The sequence below is a fragment of the Callospermophilus lateralis genome, chromosome 17, assembly GCF_048772815.1.
Source record: "Callospermophilus lateralis isolate mCalLat2 chromosome 17, mCalLat2.hap1, whole genome shotgun sequence".
Taxonomy (NCBI): Eukaryota; Metazoa; Chordata; class Mammalia; order Rodentia; family Sciuridae; genus Callospermophilus; species Callospermophilus lateralis.
In genome coordinates, this window is record NC_135321.1 from 19439137 (window position 1) to 19451783 (window position 12647).

General features: G+C 40.3%; 1 protein-coding gene across 1 annotated transcript in view; it reads left to right on the plus strand.

Moving 5' to 3' along the window:
* Ccdc68 (coiled-coil domain containing 68) overlaps positions 1-12647 on the plus strand; it is a 42197-nt gene that overhangs the window by 6834 nt on the left and 22716 nt on the right. The window contains exons 2-6 of the mRNA XM_076837168.2: positions 4434-4528; positions 6980-7105; positions 8262-8348; positions 11142-11282; positions 12143-12268. Of these exons, the coding sequence (XP_076693283.2) occupies positions 6992-7105; positions 8262-8348; positions 11142-11282; positions 12143-12268 (468 nt within the window). The 5' untranslated portion in view covers positions 4434-4528; positions 6980-6991. The remainder of the gene's footprint in view (positions 1-4433; positions 4529-6979; positions 7106-8261; positions 8349-11141; positions 11283-12142; positions 12269-12647) is intronic.

Below are 12647 nucleotides of genomic sequence, written 5' to 3' on the forward strand. Positions count from 1 at the left end.
TTTCTAGGTAAGCCGCTCAGTCACCTGAGATGGAGCCAGCTGACACTGGATGTCACCATTGTGCTGTGTAACGTAGCTGTGGCACAGGTGTGCTGCTTACGATTCAGGACAAGGCCATTCTCTCTGAGGACTTGAAGGGACGCTAGCTCCCCTACTCATAACCTAATAAAGATCCAGGGGTGCTTCAGTTGTAACCTGCTTTACAGCTCCTGATCTCTAAGCTCTGTATGATAGAGATCAAGAGCAAAGCAATAGTATTGTCAGCTCAGAGCTGAGAAACTAAAAACCAAAACCCAGAGATGGCACTAAAACCAATCAGAGCTCCTGACTGCAAACCAGAGTAGCTGACTAACGACATGGCAGATAAAGAATTGACTGGAAGGTATGTGGTGTAGCTCCCAGAATTGATGGGAAAGTTAGAAAACCAGCTTTGGAAGGTGGGAGGATCTGGTGTGCTTATCAGCCCTCTGCAAGATCAGGCAGCAGGAAAAGCAGGGTAGGGTCCCTCTGGCGTCACCACTGGTCACTGATTGTCACCGCTGGTGCTCTTGCCACAGGCCATGAAGCACCACTCTGGGTTAGAGTCCTTCCCTTCCCTGAATGAGAACTGGGTTTTCATGGCCTCCAGTGTCACCAAGCCAGATGGCTAGTCCTCAAGTCACATTTCCAGGGGCAGCGCTCGGCTCGTTGAGTCTTGGTGTTGTAGCTAACTATGCTCTAACTCCAGGGAGTGGGGGCAAATGAGCAAGGGACACTTGCTGCAAGACTCATGCAGATGGTGGCTCCGGTATCTGGGAAGGAGAGTCTGGTGCTGGATCGCCAAACATGCGGGCCACCTGGAGAAGAGAGCTGGGGTGCCCCTGGGTGCTCAGGGGGCGTTACTGCCCTTGCTGGGCTCACAGAGCATCTGAGGGCTGCGTCTTGCCTGCCTTTCAGCTCTTGGGGACCCATGCCAGACAGGGCTGTTTTAACGTGGCTAAGGAGGTGACTCCTTGGGCAAATTGGATGTCTCAACACATCTCAATCTACTCAAATAATAATAATAATAAAAACCCTGCAACATTAAAAGAAAAAGAAGAGACAGTGGTGTTCTTCTGAGAGTGTGCCACGCACCGTGGTGTTCTTCCGAGAGTGTGACTGTGAGTGAACTTCAGCCTCTGCTCCTGCTTCTGCCCTTGCCTGGGGTCCTCGCCAGGTGGCCACCCAGCCTGCGGACATTCTTTCAGTCCAGTCCTTCTCCCCAGTGTCAGTCCCTCACGGTGAATCCCAAACAGCATCTCCTTTTATTCTGTTCCTCTGATCTGCTTTACTCATGCCACTGCCACCGCCTCCCATATTTACTTGTTCATGTCCTGTCTGTCTCCCCTCTGTCCTGAAAGTCCCCTGGAAACCAGGCCTTTGGCTCAACCCTGGTAGCCACAGTCCCTAACCCAGTGGTATTCAAAAAATGTTTACTATAGGAAAGAATGAGTCAAGGGTTAGGCCAAGAAAGGAAACGCCCTTGTTGTAGTTTCAAGACAATAAACAGTGCTGTGCTGGTTTCCCAGGCTGCTCTCACCAGGCACCGTGTGCTGAGGCTTTCGGGTAGAAATGTACCACCTCGCGTTTCTGGAGGCCGTGAGTCTGAGAGCAAGGGGTGTGCTGGGCTGGTTCCCTCCAGGGCTGGGTGGGAGTCTGTTTTGTGCTTGTCCCCTAGCATCTGGCCGTTCCCTGGTGGTCTCGGGCATCCCTTGGCGTGTAAAAGCATCACCCTGATGGCTGCCTTCGCCTTCACATAGCCTTCTCCCTGTTCACTCCAAACTGCAGGAAAATTCTCCCTCCAAACTGCAGGAAGGGCACATCCGGCTACAGCATCTCCTCCTCTTAGTTAATCACATCTACCATGACCCTGTTTCCAAGTCAGGTCACATTCTGAGATAGCAAGGGTTAGAACGTCAACATGTGCATTTGGAGGGGGGACACCATTTCAACCTGTAACAAAGCCTTATGTAATTCTTTAGCTGTTCTCAGTTCATCAAACGCTGCAGTGGGTTTGGTTATATTCCTCGGTGTCCAGTAACGTGCTGATTTATCACACAGACTACAATTCACAGTAATGTATGTGCTTTGCTTTGTAAGTTGTAAACTATTCATTAGATGCTAGCATCGTTGGTTGGGATGTTGACAAATTATCGATGCATTAGCAATAAAGAATCAGTATCATGGATTTGCTGGTCTTAAAATCCCCCAAAGCAAATTTTTCTTTATAGCCCATCTCAGTGTAGAGACTATTTAAAATATTACCTGTTTTTCTTCCCTACAGGGAAGAAAAACTGCTTGTCAACCTTAATTATGGATAATGGTCTCATATTTTATTTACTCATTTGACAAACATGTGCAGATCATTTATTATGTATTATATGTGCTAAGTGCTTGACAAATATTAACTCACAAACAACCCCATGTTGATTATTATTGTTAATAATTAATATTATCTGAATTTTACTGTTAGTGAGACTTGAAGCACAGAGAGGTTAAGGAACTTGCCCAAGTGACACAGCTATTGGGTAGCAGAATGAGGCCATGAAACTGGGCAGGCTGCCTATAAACCTTTTAGCTGTTGAACTTTCTTTCTTCCCAGAAAGCCTTGCAGAAAAATTCAGTTTATGATGGACAAAGCCGGGCTGCTTTGGTTGAAGTTAAGGGAACAGAGCCCTTTCTCCTTAGCAACCCCTCTCCTCCCTGGGAGTCCCTTTGAAGAGCCTTCACCTAGGAAAGAAAGCACTCCCCTTGGCCTGGCGCCGCTCATAAGCCGTCTCAATCCATTCCAGCATGAAACAAATAAAGTCTTTCCTCACTTTAATTAACTGATTGTGTTTTATTTTGAAAATTTTATCTGCCTAATCTACTTCTGGCTGAAATAAAATGCTAACATGGATTTTCCCCAGGATGGTAATGCCATATGGCGATTTGGACTCAGCTGGCTCATGTTCCCCCTTGGGTTTCTTTGAACAAAGCAGAGACTGTGGGCACAAAAGTTTTCTCAACCAAAGAGAGACATGGAGTTTACCTTTGTATGGATATAGCTGGGTGGAAAGTTCTGTGACCAAAGAGGTGTGAACGGCCTCCTCTGTTATGGGCCGATTGTCTTTTGTGATGATCAATAGCATAAAAGAAGAATTGCAGTACTATTGATATTTACTAACCACTGAGTACCTTTACCATCAGACATTAAATAACAACCCATGTTCACAACCCTAGGTGTTTTCCTCTATGATACAGATCTGTGAGTTAAGGCTGAGGTCGTAGGCAACCCTTTTAAACAGTGAGTGGAAAAGGTGGTATTTTTGAAAAATATCAGGCATCAAGGAGCAGAATTCTTTGATATTAACAATGAAAGGAACAGGTGAGCGTATCTTTGTGTATACATGGCATTTGGCCCAATACAAGGTGAGGTTTAATTATGAAGATTGGGAATGTAGCCGGATCCTTTCTATAGAGAGATCATGCCCCGTGATGAAGTACCTCTGCTCATTTGTTATTGTTCACAATGCATAACTGATGAAAAGAAAAATGAAAGCAAATCAGTCAAGTGGGATTATAGATCCAGGGAGATTGAAGTGGAGGAAAACCTTGGTCCAGGCCAGATAGTTTGTAGTTCTCCCACCCTGCTTCTACCCCCTGCTATGCCCAGGGTCAGCAAACTTTTCCTGGAAAGGGCTCCATAGTGACTACTTCAGGCTTGGCTTGCCATAAGATCCTCTGTTGCACCTACTCATCCCCAAATGCAAAACCAAAGCGGCATGGCCCAAATGCAAACCAATGCAGGGTTGCCTTAGAACAAACCTGCACTTGTGGACATGAAGTTTGATCTTCATATAATTTCCACGTGTCATGGAATGTAAGTCTTTTGAATTTTTAGTTTGAATCATTAAAAAACGTAAGAACCACTCACAGCTCGCAGACTATACAAGCAGGTAGGGGATAGTTTGGGGTCTCAGATATGGTTTACTGATTCCTACCCTGGCCTGACCACCCTCCCTTTGGTTTCTGAGCACATTGATTATTGTCTCTAAGATTTTGAGATTTAAATGTTGTTTCAGACCCAGTCTTGAATCCTGGACTGGAGAGGATTGAGTCAGAGAAGCATTTCCACTTGTGGTCTTTGCAAGCTGACCTGCAGAGTCACTGCTGCCCACTCAACTTCAGCCAAAGCAAATTGAAGCCCTGGGGGCTGTCTAAGAGGATTTATAATAAAATGGAAAATTCTTGGCATGCATTGTCAATTTCTTTGAAGATTAGAGGATAAATGCGGGACTTTTTGGTATCCCCAGAGGCTATTTTATTTCAAAGTGATTTAGGCCAATGTGAAAATTCTTTGTCTTTTAGTAGCAGAGGTCATTGCTCGATTTTAAACATCTTGCTGTTTGTTGGTTGTTGTTGTTTCTCTCTAGGGAAGCCAGACTTAATGGGATGGAAACACTCCTGAACTTAGTCTCAAAAAGTCCAAGGTTTGACTTTTAGCTCCGCTGGATTTACTGTATCTTGGGTAAGTTAACATTACTATGGAAATCTTGATTTCGTTATCCAGAAAATGGGTTTAATAATTCTATTTTACAGCACTTTTTATTACAGTTTATTTTTTAGTTCCTTATTATTTTTTGTAGAAATTTAAAGCAAAACCAAAATAGAGTATAATGAGCCCCATTTGCCCACCATCCAGCATCAACAATTACCTATATTTTGTTTAACTTCTTTCATCTCTATTCCAACACCATTTTTCTTCTCTGCTATTTATTTATTTAGTTGTTGATGGACCTTAATTTTATTTTTTTATTTATATGTGGTGCTGGGAATCCAACACAGTGCCTCACACATACAAGGCAAGCATTCTACCGCTGAGCTGCAACTCCAGCCCCCCTGTTTGCTATTTTAAAACAGCTCCAACTACACATAATTTCACCTGCAAATATTTCGATATGTACCACTATTATGTAAGATCTTCTAAAAGAATCTCATGCTTCCACTATCACAGATGGCAAAAATTAAATGATTCCTTAGAACCAGCTATTTTTCAGTCAGTCTCAAAAATGTATTTATAGGATTGATTTGTTTTAGGCAAGATCCAAGCACAGTTCATTATGTTGCATTTGGTCCTGTGTCTCTTAGGACTCTTAATTCATGGCAATTTTTGGTTAAGATTGATGCATAAGGCCTCTCAGGTTAATGTATCCTCATTGAACTTCCACCTCCCGATCTTAGTTGGTCAATGGTTTTTGCTCAGATCCATTATTTCACAGAGGGCTGAAAGTGGTGGGGTTTCCATCAGTCCTTGTGGACTCATTAGAAACCTTTCCCTCAACAACTACCATGAAATACAGTTCATAGAGTAAAGATAAGACAAATGCTGGCTCCTTTCCCTTCCTGTTTTCCCCTCCCTCACTCCCTTTCTCTCTTTTCTCCCCTCCTTCCCCGCTCCAGGTTGTAATATAGTGGTGTTTATTCCACTGAGTTGAGCCTTAGTGAATTCCAGGGAGGGCAACGAGGCTGCTGTTGGTGGGTCTTCACCTGTCATCATAAACTTAGGGATTTAGGATTCTGATGTTTCCATCCATCATGGCCATTTCTCCTCAGGATGACTTTTGTGTCTTATTCAAGTAATATTTTATCAAATTTTTGCTTGCTGGATTATGTATTATCTCAGACTTACTTGATGCATTTCTTGCCCTCAACCTGGATCAGCCAAGATGCTGGAGTTTCTTTTTAGCAATTTAAGACACACAAGGAGCAGAGGATGGCTACCAGGGTGCTAATTGCTACTGCTTCTAGGATTTTCAGTGACTAGAGATAGAATGTATATTTTTTAAGGAAAAAAAATCATTGCTTTATACTCATAATTCTAGGTGACATTGTAAGATTTTTACTTAACATTTCTGGTTCTATGAGCTATTTTTTCTGTTATGACAAAAAAAATCTTGACTTTTAATGATATTAACTCATTTACTTACTTTTTTTTTCTATAGTATGCACTGAAGCTTGCCTGAACACACACACACACACACACACACACATACACACACACACACACACAGTTTCGAAGTAGCAATACCAAACTTTCCACTAACTCTACTAACATTATTATTGATGAATATAGTTTAAGATTTTTTAAATCATTCTTTTTGTTCTTAGAACAAATACAGCACACCAAAGATCACTTGAATCACTTGAAATAATTTTTGAATCACTTGAAATAATTCTATGCCATCAACTTTATATGTAGATATAGTCATTTTATCATTTTGTTTTTATTTTGTATGATTGCCTTTTATTTTTTAAATTCTATTTTACAATTATTTAAAATATTTATATGGCCCTATGTCAAAATTATAAGACATAGATTTTCCTTTTCCATTCCCATTTCCCACTTCTCATAGAAAGTAGGATCCTATATATTTCTTTCAGTACCATATCTTTAATTGGACAAGATATACTAGAGGTAACTGCATGATAAATTAGATTAATTTAACCAATCAATCTCTGTGGGCATTTGGTTTTTTTTTTAATCCAGTGATTCACTATTACAAATAGTTTTTATAAATACACTTTATAAACTATATATAAAGATATATGCAAAAACAACATAGTTTTGCTATAATTCTATTGTTAATTCTACAGAAATTCCTTAAGCACTAACAACAGGCTAGAAAATAAAGATGAATAACACATGTCCCCTATTATTGATTAATAATAATTCTAAGATGATGCTAAAGAAAAAGAAATTTCATATTTTCCTCTCTCAGATTTTTCTTTTCAAAAATTTTAATTATGATTGCTTTGGATGATATTTCTTCCACATTCAATTTTAATGGATATCTACAGATTCTAAGGACTCATCCTTTTTGCCTATTTTTGACTACAGTGAACTTCTCCTATATGTGGATCATACGATCATATAATCAGGAAAGTCTGTTTTTCTCAGCTCACTTATGTTTTCTTAAAGCCAGAATTCACAATGACAACAATAACAGTGACCACAGAAGTTCCCTCAAAGAAAAAGATGGAGGATTCTGCCTTGTATGAATCTACGTCCGCTCACATTATTGAAGAGACTGAATATGTGAAAAAGGTATTTGGGTGCTGGCAGTCACCTGTGCATGATTTTTTTTTTTTTTTTTTAGGATAAATTCTAGTATGGTTGGTGGGCTTGGTTTTTCCCTTTCCATGGAAAGTATAAAAGAAACAGATCTAGACTGGCAAAGGACAGTCTTGGCAGCTGAAATGTGAACACACGGTTAGTGATTTCTCTTGAGGATATGAACCTGATCCGACACTTGGAGTAAAATGATTTTCTTTCCCCAGTAAAATTGAGTAATGGGCCAGGAGGATTCAGAACACCTATCAGCACTTAATTTGCCCCGTGCCGTTCTCTGCTGGATTTCCTACTGTTTTATAACCTTTCCCAGTGGTTTCATGAGTGCTGGTACTGTGTTCCCAAGTAGATGTTTATGTTTCCCGCTGAGTGTCTTTCTCTTTACCTGGCTCCTCTTCACACTTCAGGACAGCTACTGCTAATGACTACACGTCATTAAAAATGTGAGGTCTTACAAGAATCCAAGATGATGAGGGCTAACGAAAGAGATATTTGTATTAATCATTTCTTAGAACAGATGGGTAAACTCTGATATGGATAGTTCATAACTTGTTTAGATCAACTAATTAAATTATCTTTGAGTACTTGCCATTTTATAGGTCATCACGACATAGGGCTCATATTTCATACATAAATTTATATGAATTCCTTTTTGTGATTATTCTGTAGTAATCACAATAGCAATTATTTTGTAGTAATTACTGGGTATTAATTATTTTGTAGTAATGACTGAATAGTAATTATTTTGTAGTGATTACTAATTTAGTAATTGTTTTATAGTAATTACTAAACAGTAAATTAGTACTAAATTACTATATAGATAAAATAGAACCAAATAGATAGTATTAAGTGCTAATTACTGAATAAGTATTTTGTAGTATAATATTAATTTAGCTTATCAGGTTCTTAGTTTGTCTGAAAAAGATATTTAAGAGCCAAACATTTATTTTCAGCAATCTAAATCATTTCAGCCTAAATTCAAGTTAAGGTGACGGCCACTATATAAATCTGATATCAGCATATGTATGTTACTTTCTAGAAAAATCAGGTATTCTATAGCTTACATAGATTTTTTTTAAGAGTATTTGGCATTAAATTCATTTGCAAAAAATATTTTTTTTTCTCCCTCTAGATTCGAACTACTCTGGAAAAGATCAGAAGTCAAATGTTTAAAGATGAAGTAAGACATAACAGTAGGAATCACAAACTAGAGGCAAAGGTAATAAATTTATCAAAATTTACTACTTGCATTCTTTCAGAAGATTAGCAAAAAGCCATGTTGACCTTATTTAAGTAAATTTTCTGGTAATTATTTTTCTTTGAAGCTTTGAAGGAGGAGTGATAAATATTTCATGTGTATCTAAAGATGTTAATGGCCAAATGTGTGGAATCTTTGCCCACATGTGGCCTTAATCAGATCACGCTGGAATAGCCAGGCCTTGTTGGAATATTTTAATGGGAGATAACTTACCTGATTTGCATGGGAAAATGTTGGCACAGGAAGGAAACCTAGCAGCATTTCCCAAGGACAGACTAAGATATAAGTTTATGGGCTCACCTGGGCTGTATCAATGGACACACAGTTAAAGATGTTAGGCTTGGGTTAGTGAGGATCTTTCAAGTCAACACCAACTTAAGGTGCCTAAGGTGGAACAATTTGCACTTAGCCTTATCTGAATTATGCCAGGCTAACCACGTCTAAGCCAGTGTACCTCATCACTGTCACCTACTATACAAAATGGCCACAGAGTACACCATCAGAACAGAGGGTGTGATGTGTAAATATAAACCCCGTCCTCATCCTCAGCCTTCCAAGCTGACGCAGTTAGCCCCAATTATTTTCTTAAGTCAAGGGCTCTGAAAGTGGGGCACATGGGGGAATGTAAGTTTGGGGATGACGGGGAATATCAAAATCAGTTTTGGCCACGTTGAGTTGGCTGGTCTTCAAGGAGTAAGACAGCTGGACCCCTGATTCTGCAGTTGAGGGTAGCAGTCTGGGCTCTAGGTCCAGGTTACAGGGTAGAGACTTGGGGCACTATTTGTGATACTTAAAGTTCTAAAACTGGAAGAGATTCCCAGGCAAGTGATTATAGATAGACAATCTGAGGACTGCGTCTTGAGCTTCCCGATGTTTAGGTGTCAGGAAGAGGAACCATGACAGGAGGCTGAGACGAGAAGCTGGCGGATGAGCAGGAAGAACAGCATTGGAAATGGAGTCACTAAGGGCAAGTGAGGAAACGATTTCAGAAAGTTGGAGGGATTGCTCTGTCTATTGTTGTCGATGGTCAAGGAAGTTGAGGACTGCCCATTGTAAATAGCAACATGGAGTTGTTGGTGGTTTGTTGGAAGTGGCTTCTTATGATATGACATGTGCTGCCATATCAAATGCACAAGCTGAGTAGACCCACTGAGTACCAAAATATCAGCTACCTGGCCCTGCAGGGATTGCTCGGTTACAGTGCAGGGCCCTGCTGCTCCAAGTGTGGCTCAGTCTCAGTGGCAGTAGCATCACCAGGAGCTTTTTAGATAGGCAGCCAACACCCCAGGCTTCCTGAATTGGGACCTGCATCTTTAACCAGATCCCGCACCAAGTCATTCTTCTCAAACATTAAAGTTTGAAAAACACTGATCTATGTCCTTTGTAGCCATCATTTAATGCCAATAATCTACCTTCCACAGGAGTTTTCTGTCAAATATTCAATGATAAATTTAAAAACAAAATAATTCCTAAAACTCTGTATACGGACAGTGAGAGAACACACTAGGGTTGGGACCATAAGAGGCAAATCTGGCAGAGTTCTGGTGAGGGACGGTATTATCTTTCTGCACTGTTTTCTTTTTGGGTTTTAGTTTTGCAAGAGCAGTCAGCATATGTACTGAAAAGAAGAAAGGCTTAGTTGCGAAGCAAACTTACATTCTAGTTCTGGTTGTGGTAGTTATTTTATGCATAACTCTTGTTAAACTCTCATCTTCAATTTCCTCATATGTAAGAAGATCATAGTGTCTTCTATCACTTTGAGTACTTCAGACAATGGCAATGGAGTACACAGAAAACATAAAAAAGATGACCTGGCACATAGTAGGTGCTTAGCAAATTGAGTATTTGTATAATATTTTTTTCCATCTGCCTTGAAATAAGTTTAAAGAGCACAGGATGGATATCAAGAGATTGTACTGGGAGTTCTCTCACTTGCTATGTAAACTTGGGTTCTGGTCCTTGGTTTCTGGAAAATTGATGTGCTAAGTTGGAAGTTTACTACTTTTTTTTCCACCTCCAGATGTTAAAGGATCCAGATGATATTTATGCTCCAAGTGTAGTTTCAGTGAGCTACAGTTACACAGAATTATAATGGCAGTGGTACTCCATTTTGATGTCCCCGATTGGAAATTTAATATGAGATATAAGTTAATTACAACGAAACATTGTTGAACATTGGATATTATGTATCATACCTATTAGGTCCAATTATATTAGTGTGTAATGCAGTGCAACCAAAATATATTTATGCCATGACTTAGATAAGAAATTTGGTCTGTGGATATTCTTCATCTCCTAAGATGCATTTAACAGTACATTTGAAACTATAAGAGATATAAAAAGCAAAAGACATGTAGTCCTACCTCATTTACTGTAAGAGTCTGTTCAAACGTGAGCAAATGTAGAGACCAGCCTAGTGTGGTAGCACATACCTAAAATCAATCCCAGCAACTTGGGATGCTGCGATAGGAGCATCACAAATTTGAACTCAGCCTCAGCAACTCAGTGAGACCCTCAGCAACTGAGTGAGACACAGTCTCAAGATAAAAAATAAAAAAGACTGAGAATGTGGCTCAGTGGCAAAGTGCCCCTGGGTTCAATCTCCTGTAAAAAAAAGCAAAATAAATAAATACATAAATAAATAAAGTAGAGGCCAGCCGGTTTGGTCTGTGTAATGCTGAATGATAACTATTGTTGTCAGAGTTCATGAGGAAAGGAGTGGCCAGCTCAGTGATTCCATGTTGTCCATTTCAGCCCTGTGGAAACTTCCAAAATGGCTCCGACTCTGAAGTGGATCCCTCTTGTTGCAGCTTGGATTTGCTCATGGAAAAACTGAGAGGAAAAGACCTGCAGCTCTTAGAAGTGAACAGAGAGAATGAAGTATTGAAAATCAAGGTCTGACGATTAGGGGAAATTTCCAATCTCACATTTTGAGCTGACAGGTGGTCAGCATCTGTTGTTTTGTGCAAGCTGAGTGACATTCACACACATCCGCAGGCCCACCCGGGTGCTCACGTGTGTACAGAAGCATTTCTGTACTTCACAAATTAGGTCTCAACTTGGTTTACTATTATTAGTGAAGAAATCTTACAGAAGTTCAATGGGTATAAAGTTGCAGTTATGAAATTGACTAAGTTCTAAAGGCTTGCTTTAGGGATTGAGCTTATAGTTAACAATGCTGTACTGTGCACTTCCAAATTCAAGAGGCTAAGTCTAAAGCTAAGTTTCTTTCCACAATAAATTTAAAAAGCATTTGCATATTTAATAAACATTAATTATAGCATTCATAGATGTCTCACTATTGGTTTCACTGATCCATTATTGAATGCTTTATGTTTTCTTTGAGGGGCCTTATTTTCTATTCAACCCTGCAGTGAATATCTTAGTAGATAATCTTTGCAGCCATCTTTATTTTCCCATTTAAAGCTTTGAAAGATTCACAATTTTTAAATTTTTGTTGCCCACATACTTCAAGCTTGTCCCACTTCTATTTCAGGAAGCTACCATGCATGCACCTAAAGCTCTGTTTCGGCTTGGCTGGACAGATATGTCTCCATGCACTGACCCACTAAACAAGGGGTTTCTTATTTTATGTTTTTCTTTACCAAATCACAGTGTCTTTTCTCCCATCCATTGTCTATGGGGCTGCAAATGGTATAGTCAGGTTCTCTGTTTTTAATTGCCCATCAAAATGTTCTGCCTCTAACCCTTTTAACTGGAAATGTCAAAACATGCAGCGTGACCTTTTTCCCTAGCTGGAAGCCTCCAGAGAAGCAGGAGCAGCAGCTCTGAGAAATGTGGCCCAGAAATTATTTGAAAACTACCAAGCACAGTCTGAAGACGTGAGAAAGAAGCATGAGGACAGTAAACAATTACTCCAGGTACCAACTATCAGTCCCTCTTTCTGGAGGAGTTAGATGTGGAACAAGCCACAGCCGGTGAGGTGGCAAGGGCAGAGACAAGGCTGAAGAGCTGTCTTTTGTGCCGATTGCCCCAGCCCTGCTGAGCCCCACCAGATGTGGCCGAGCTGCTGTGTTGCCTGCCATTCTTGCCCAGAGCCCCCTGCACAACACAGGGGGAGGAGGCAGCGCCATCCTGTCAGGAGATCGGGGCTGGCCTGTGCCTCTTCTGACTCCACCTTTGACTAACAAGATGGTCCAGACAGAGTCATTTCCTTTTCTCTGGACTTGGGTTTCGGGCCAGATAAATGGATTAAAGATCATTTGGGTCTTAGAATACATTCTTCTGATTAGAAAAAAA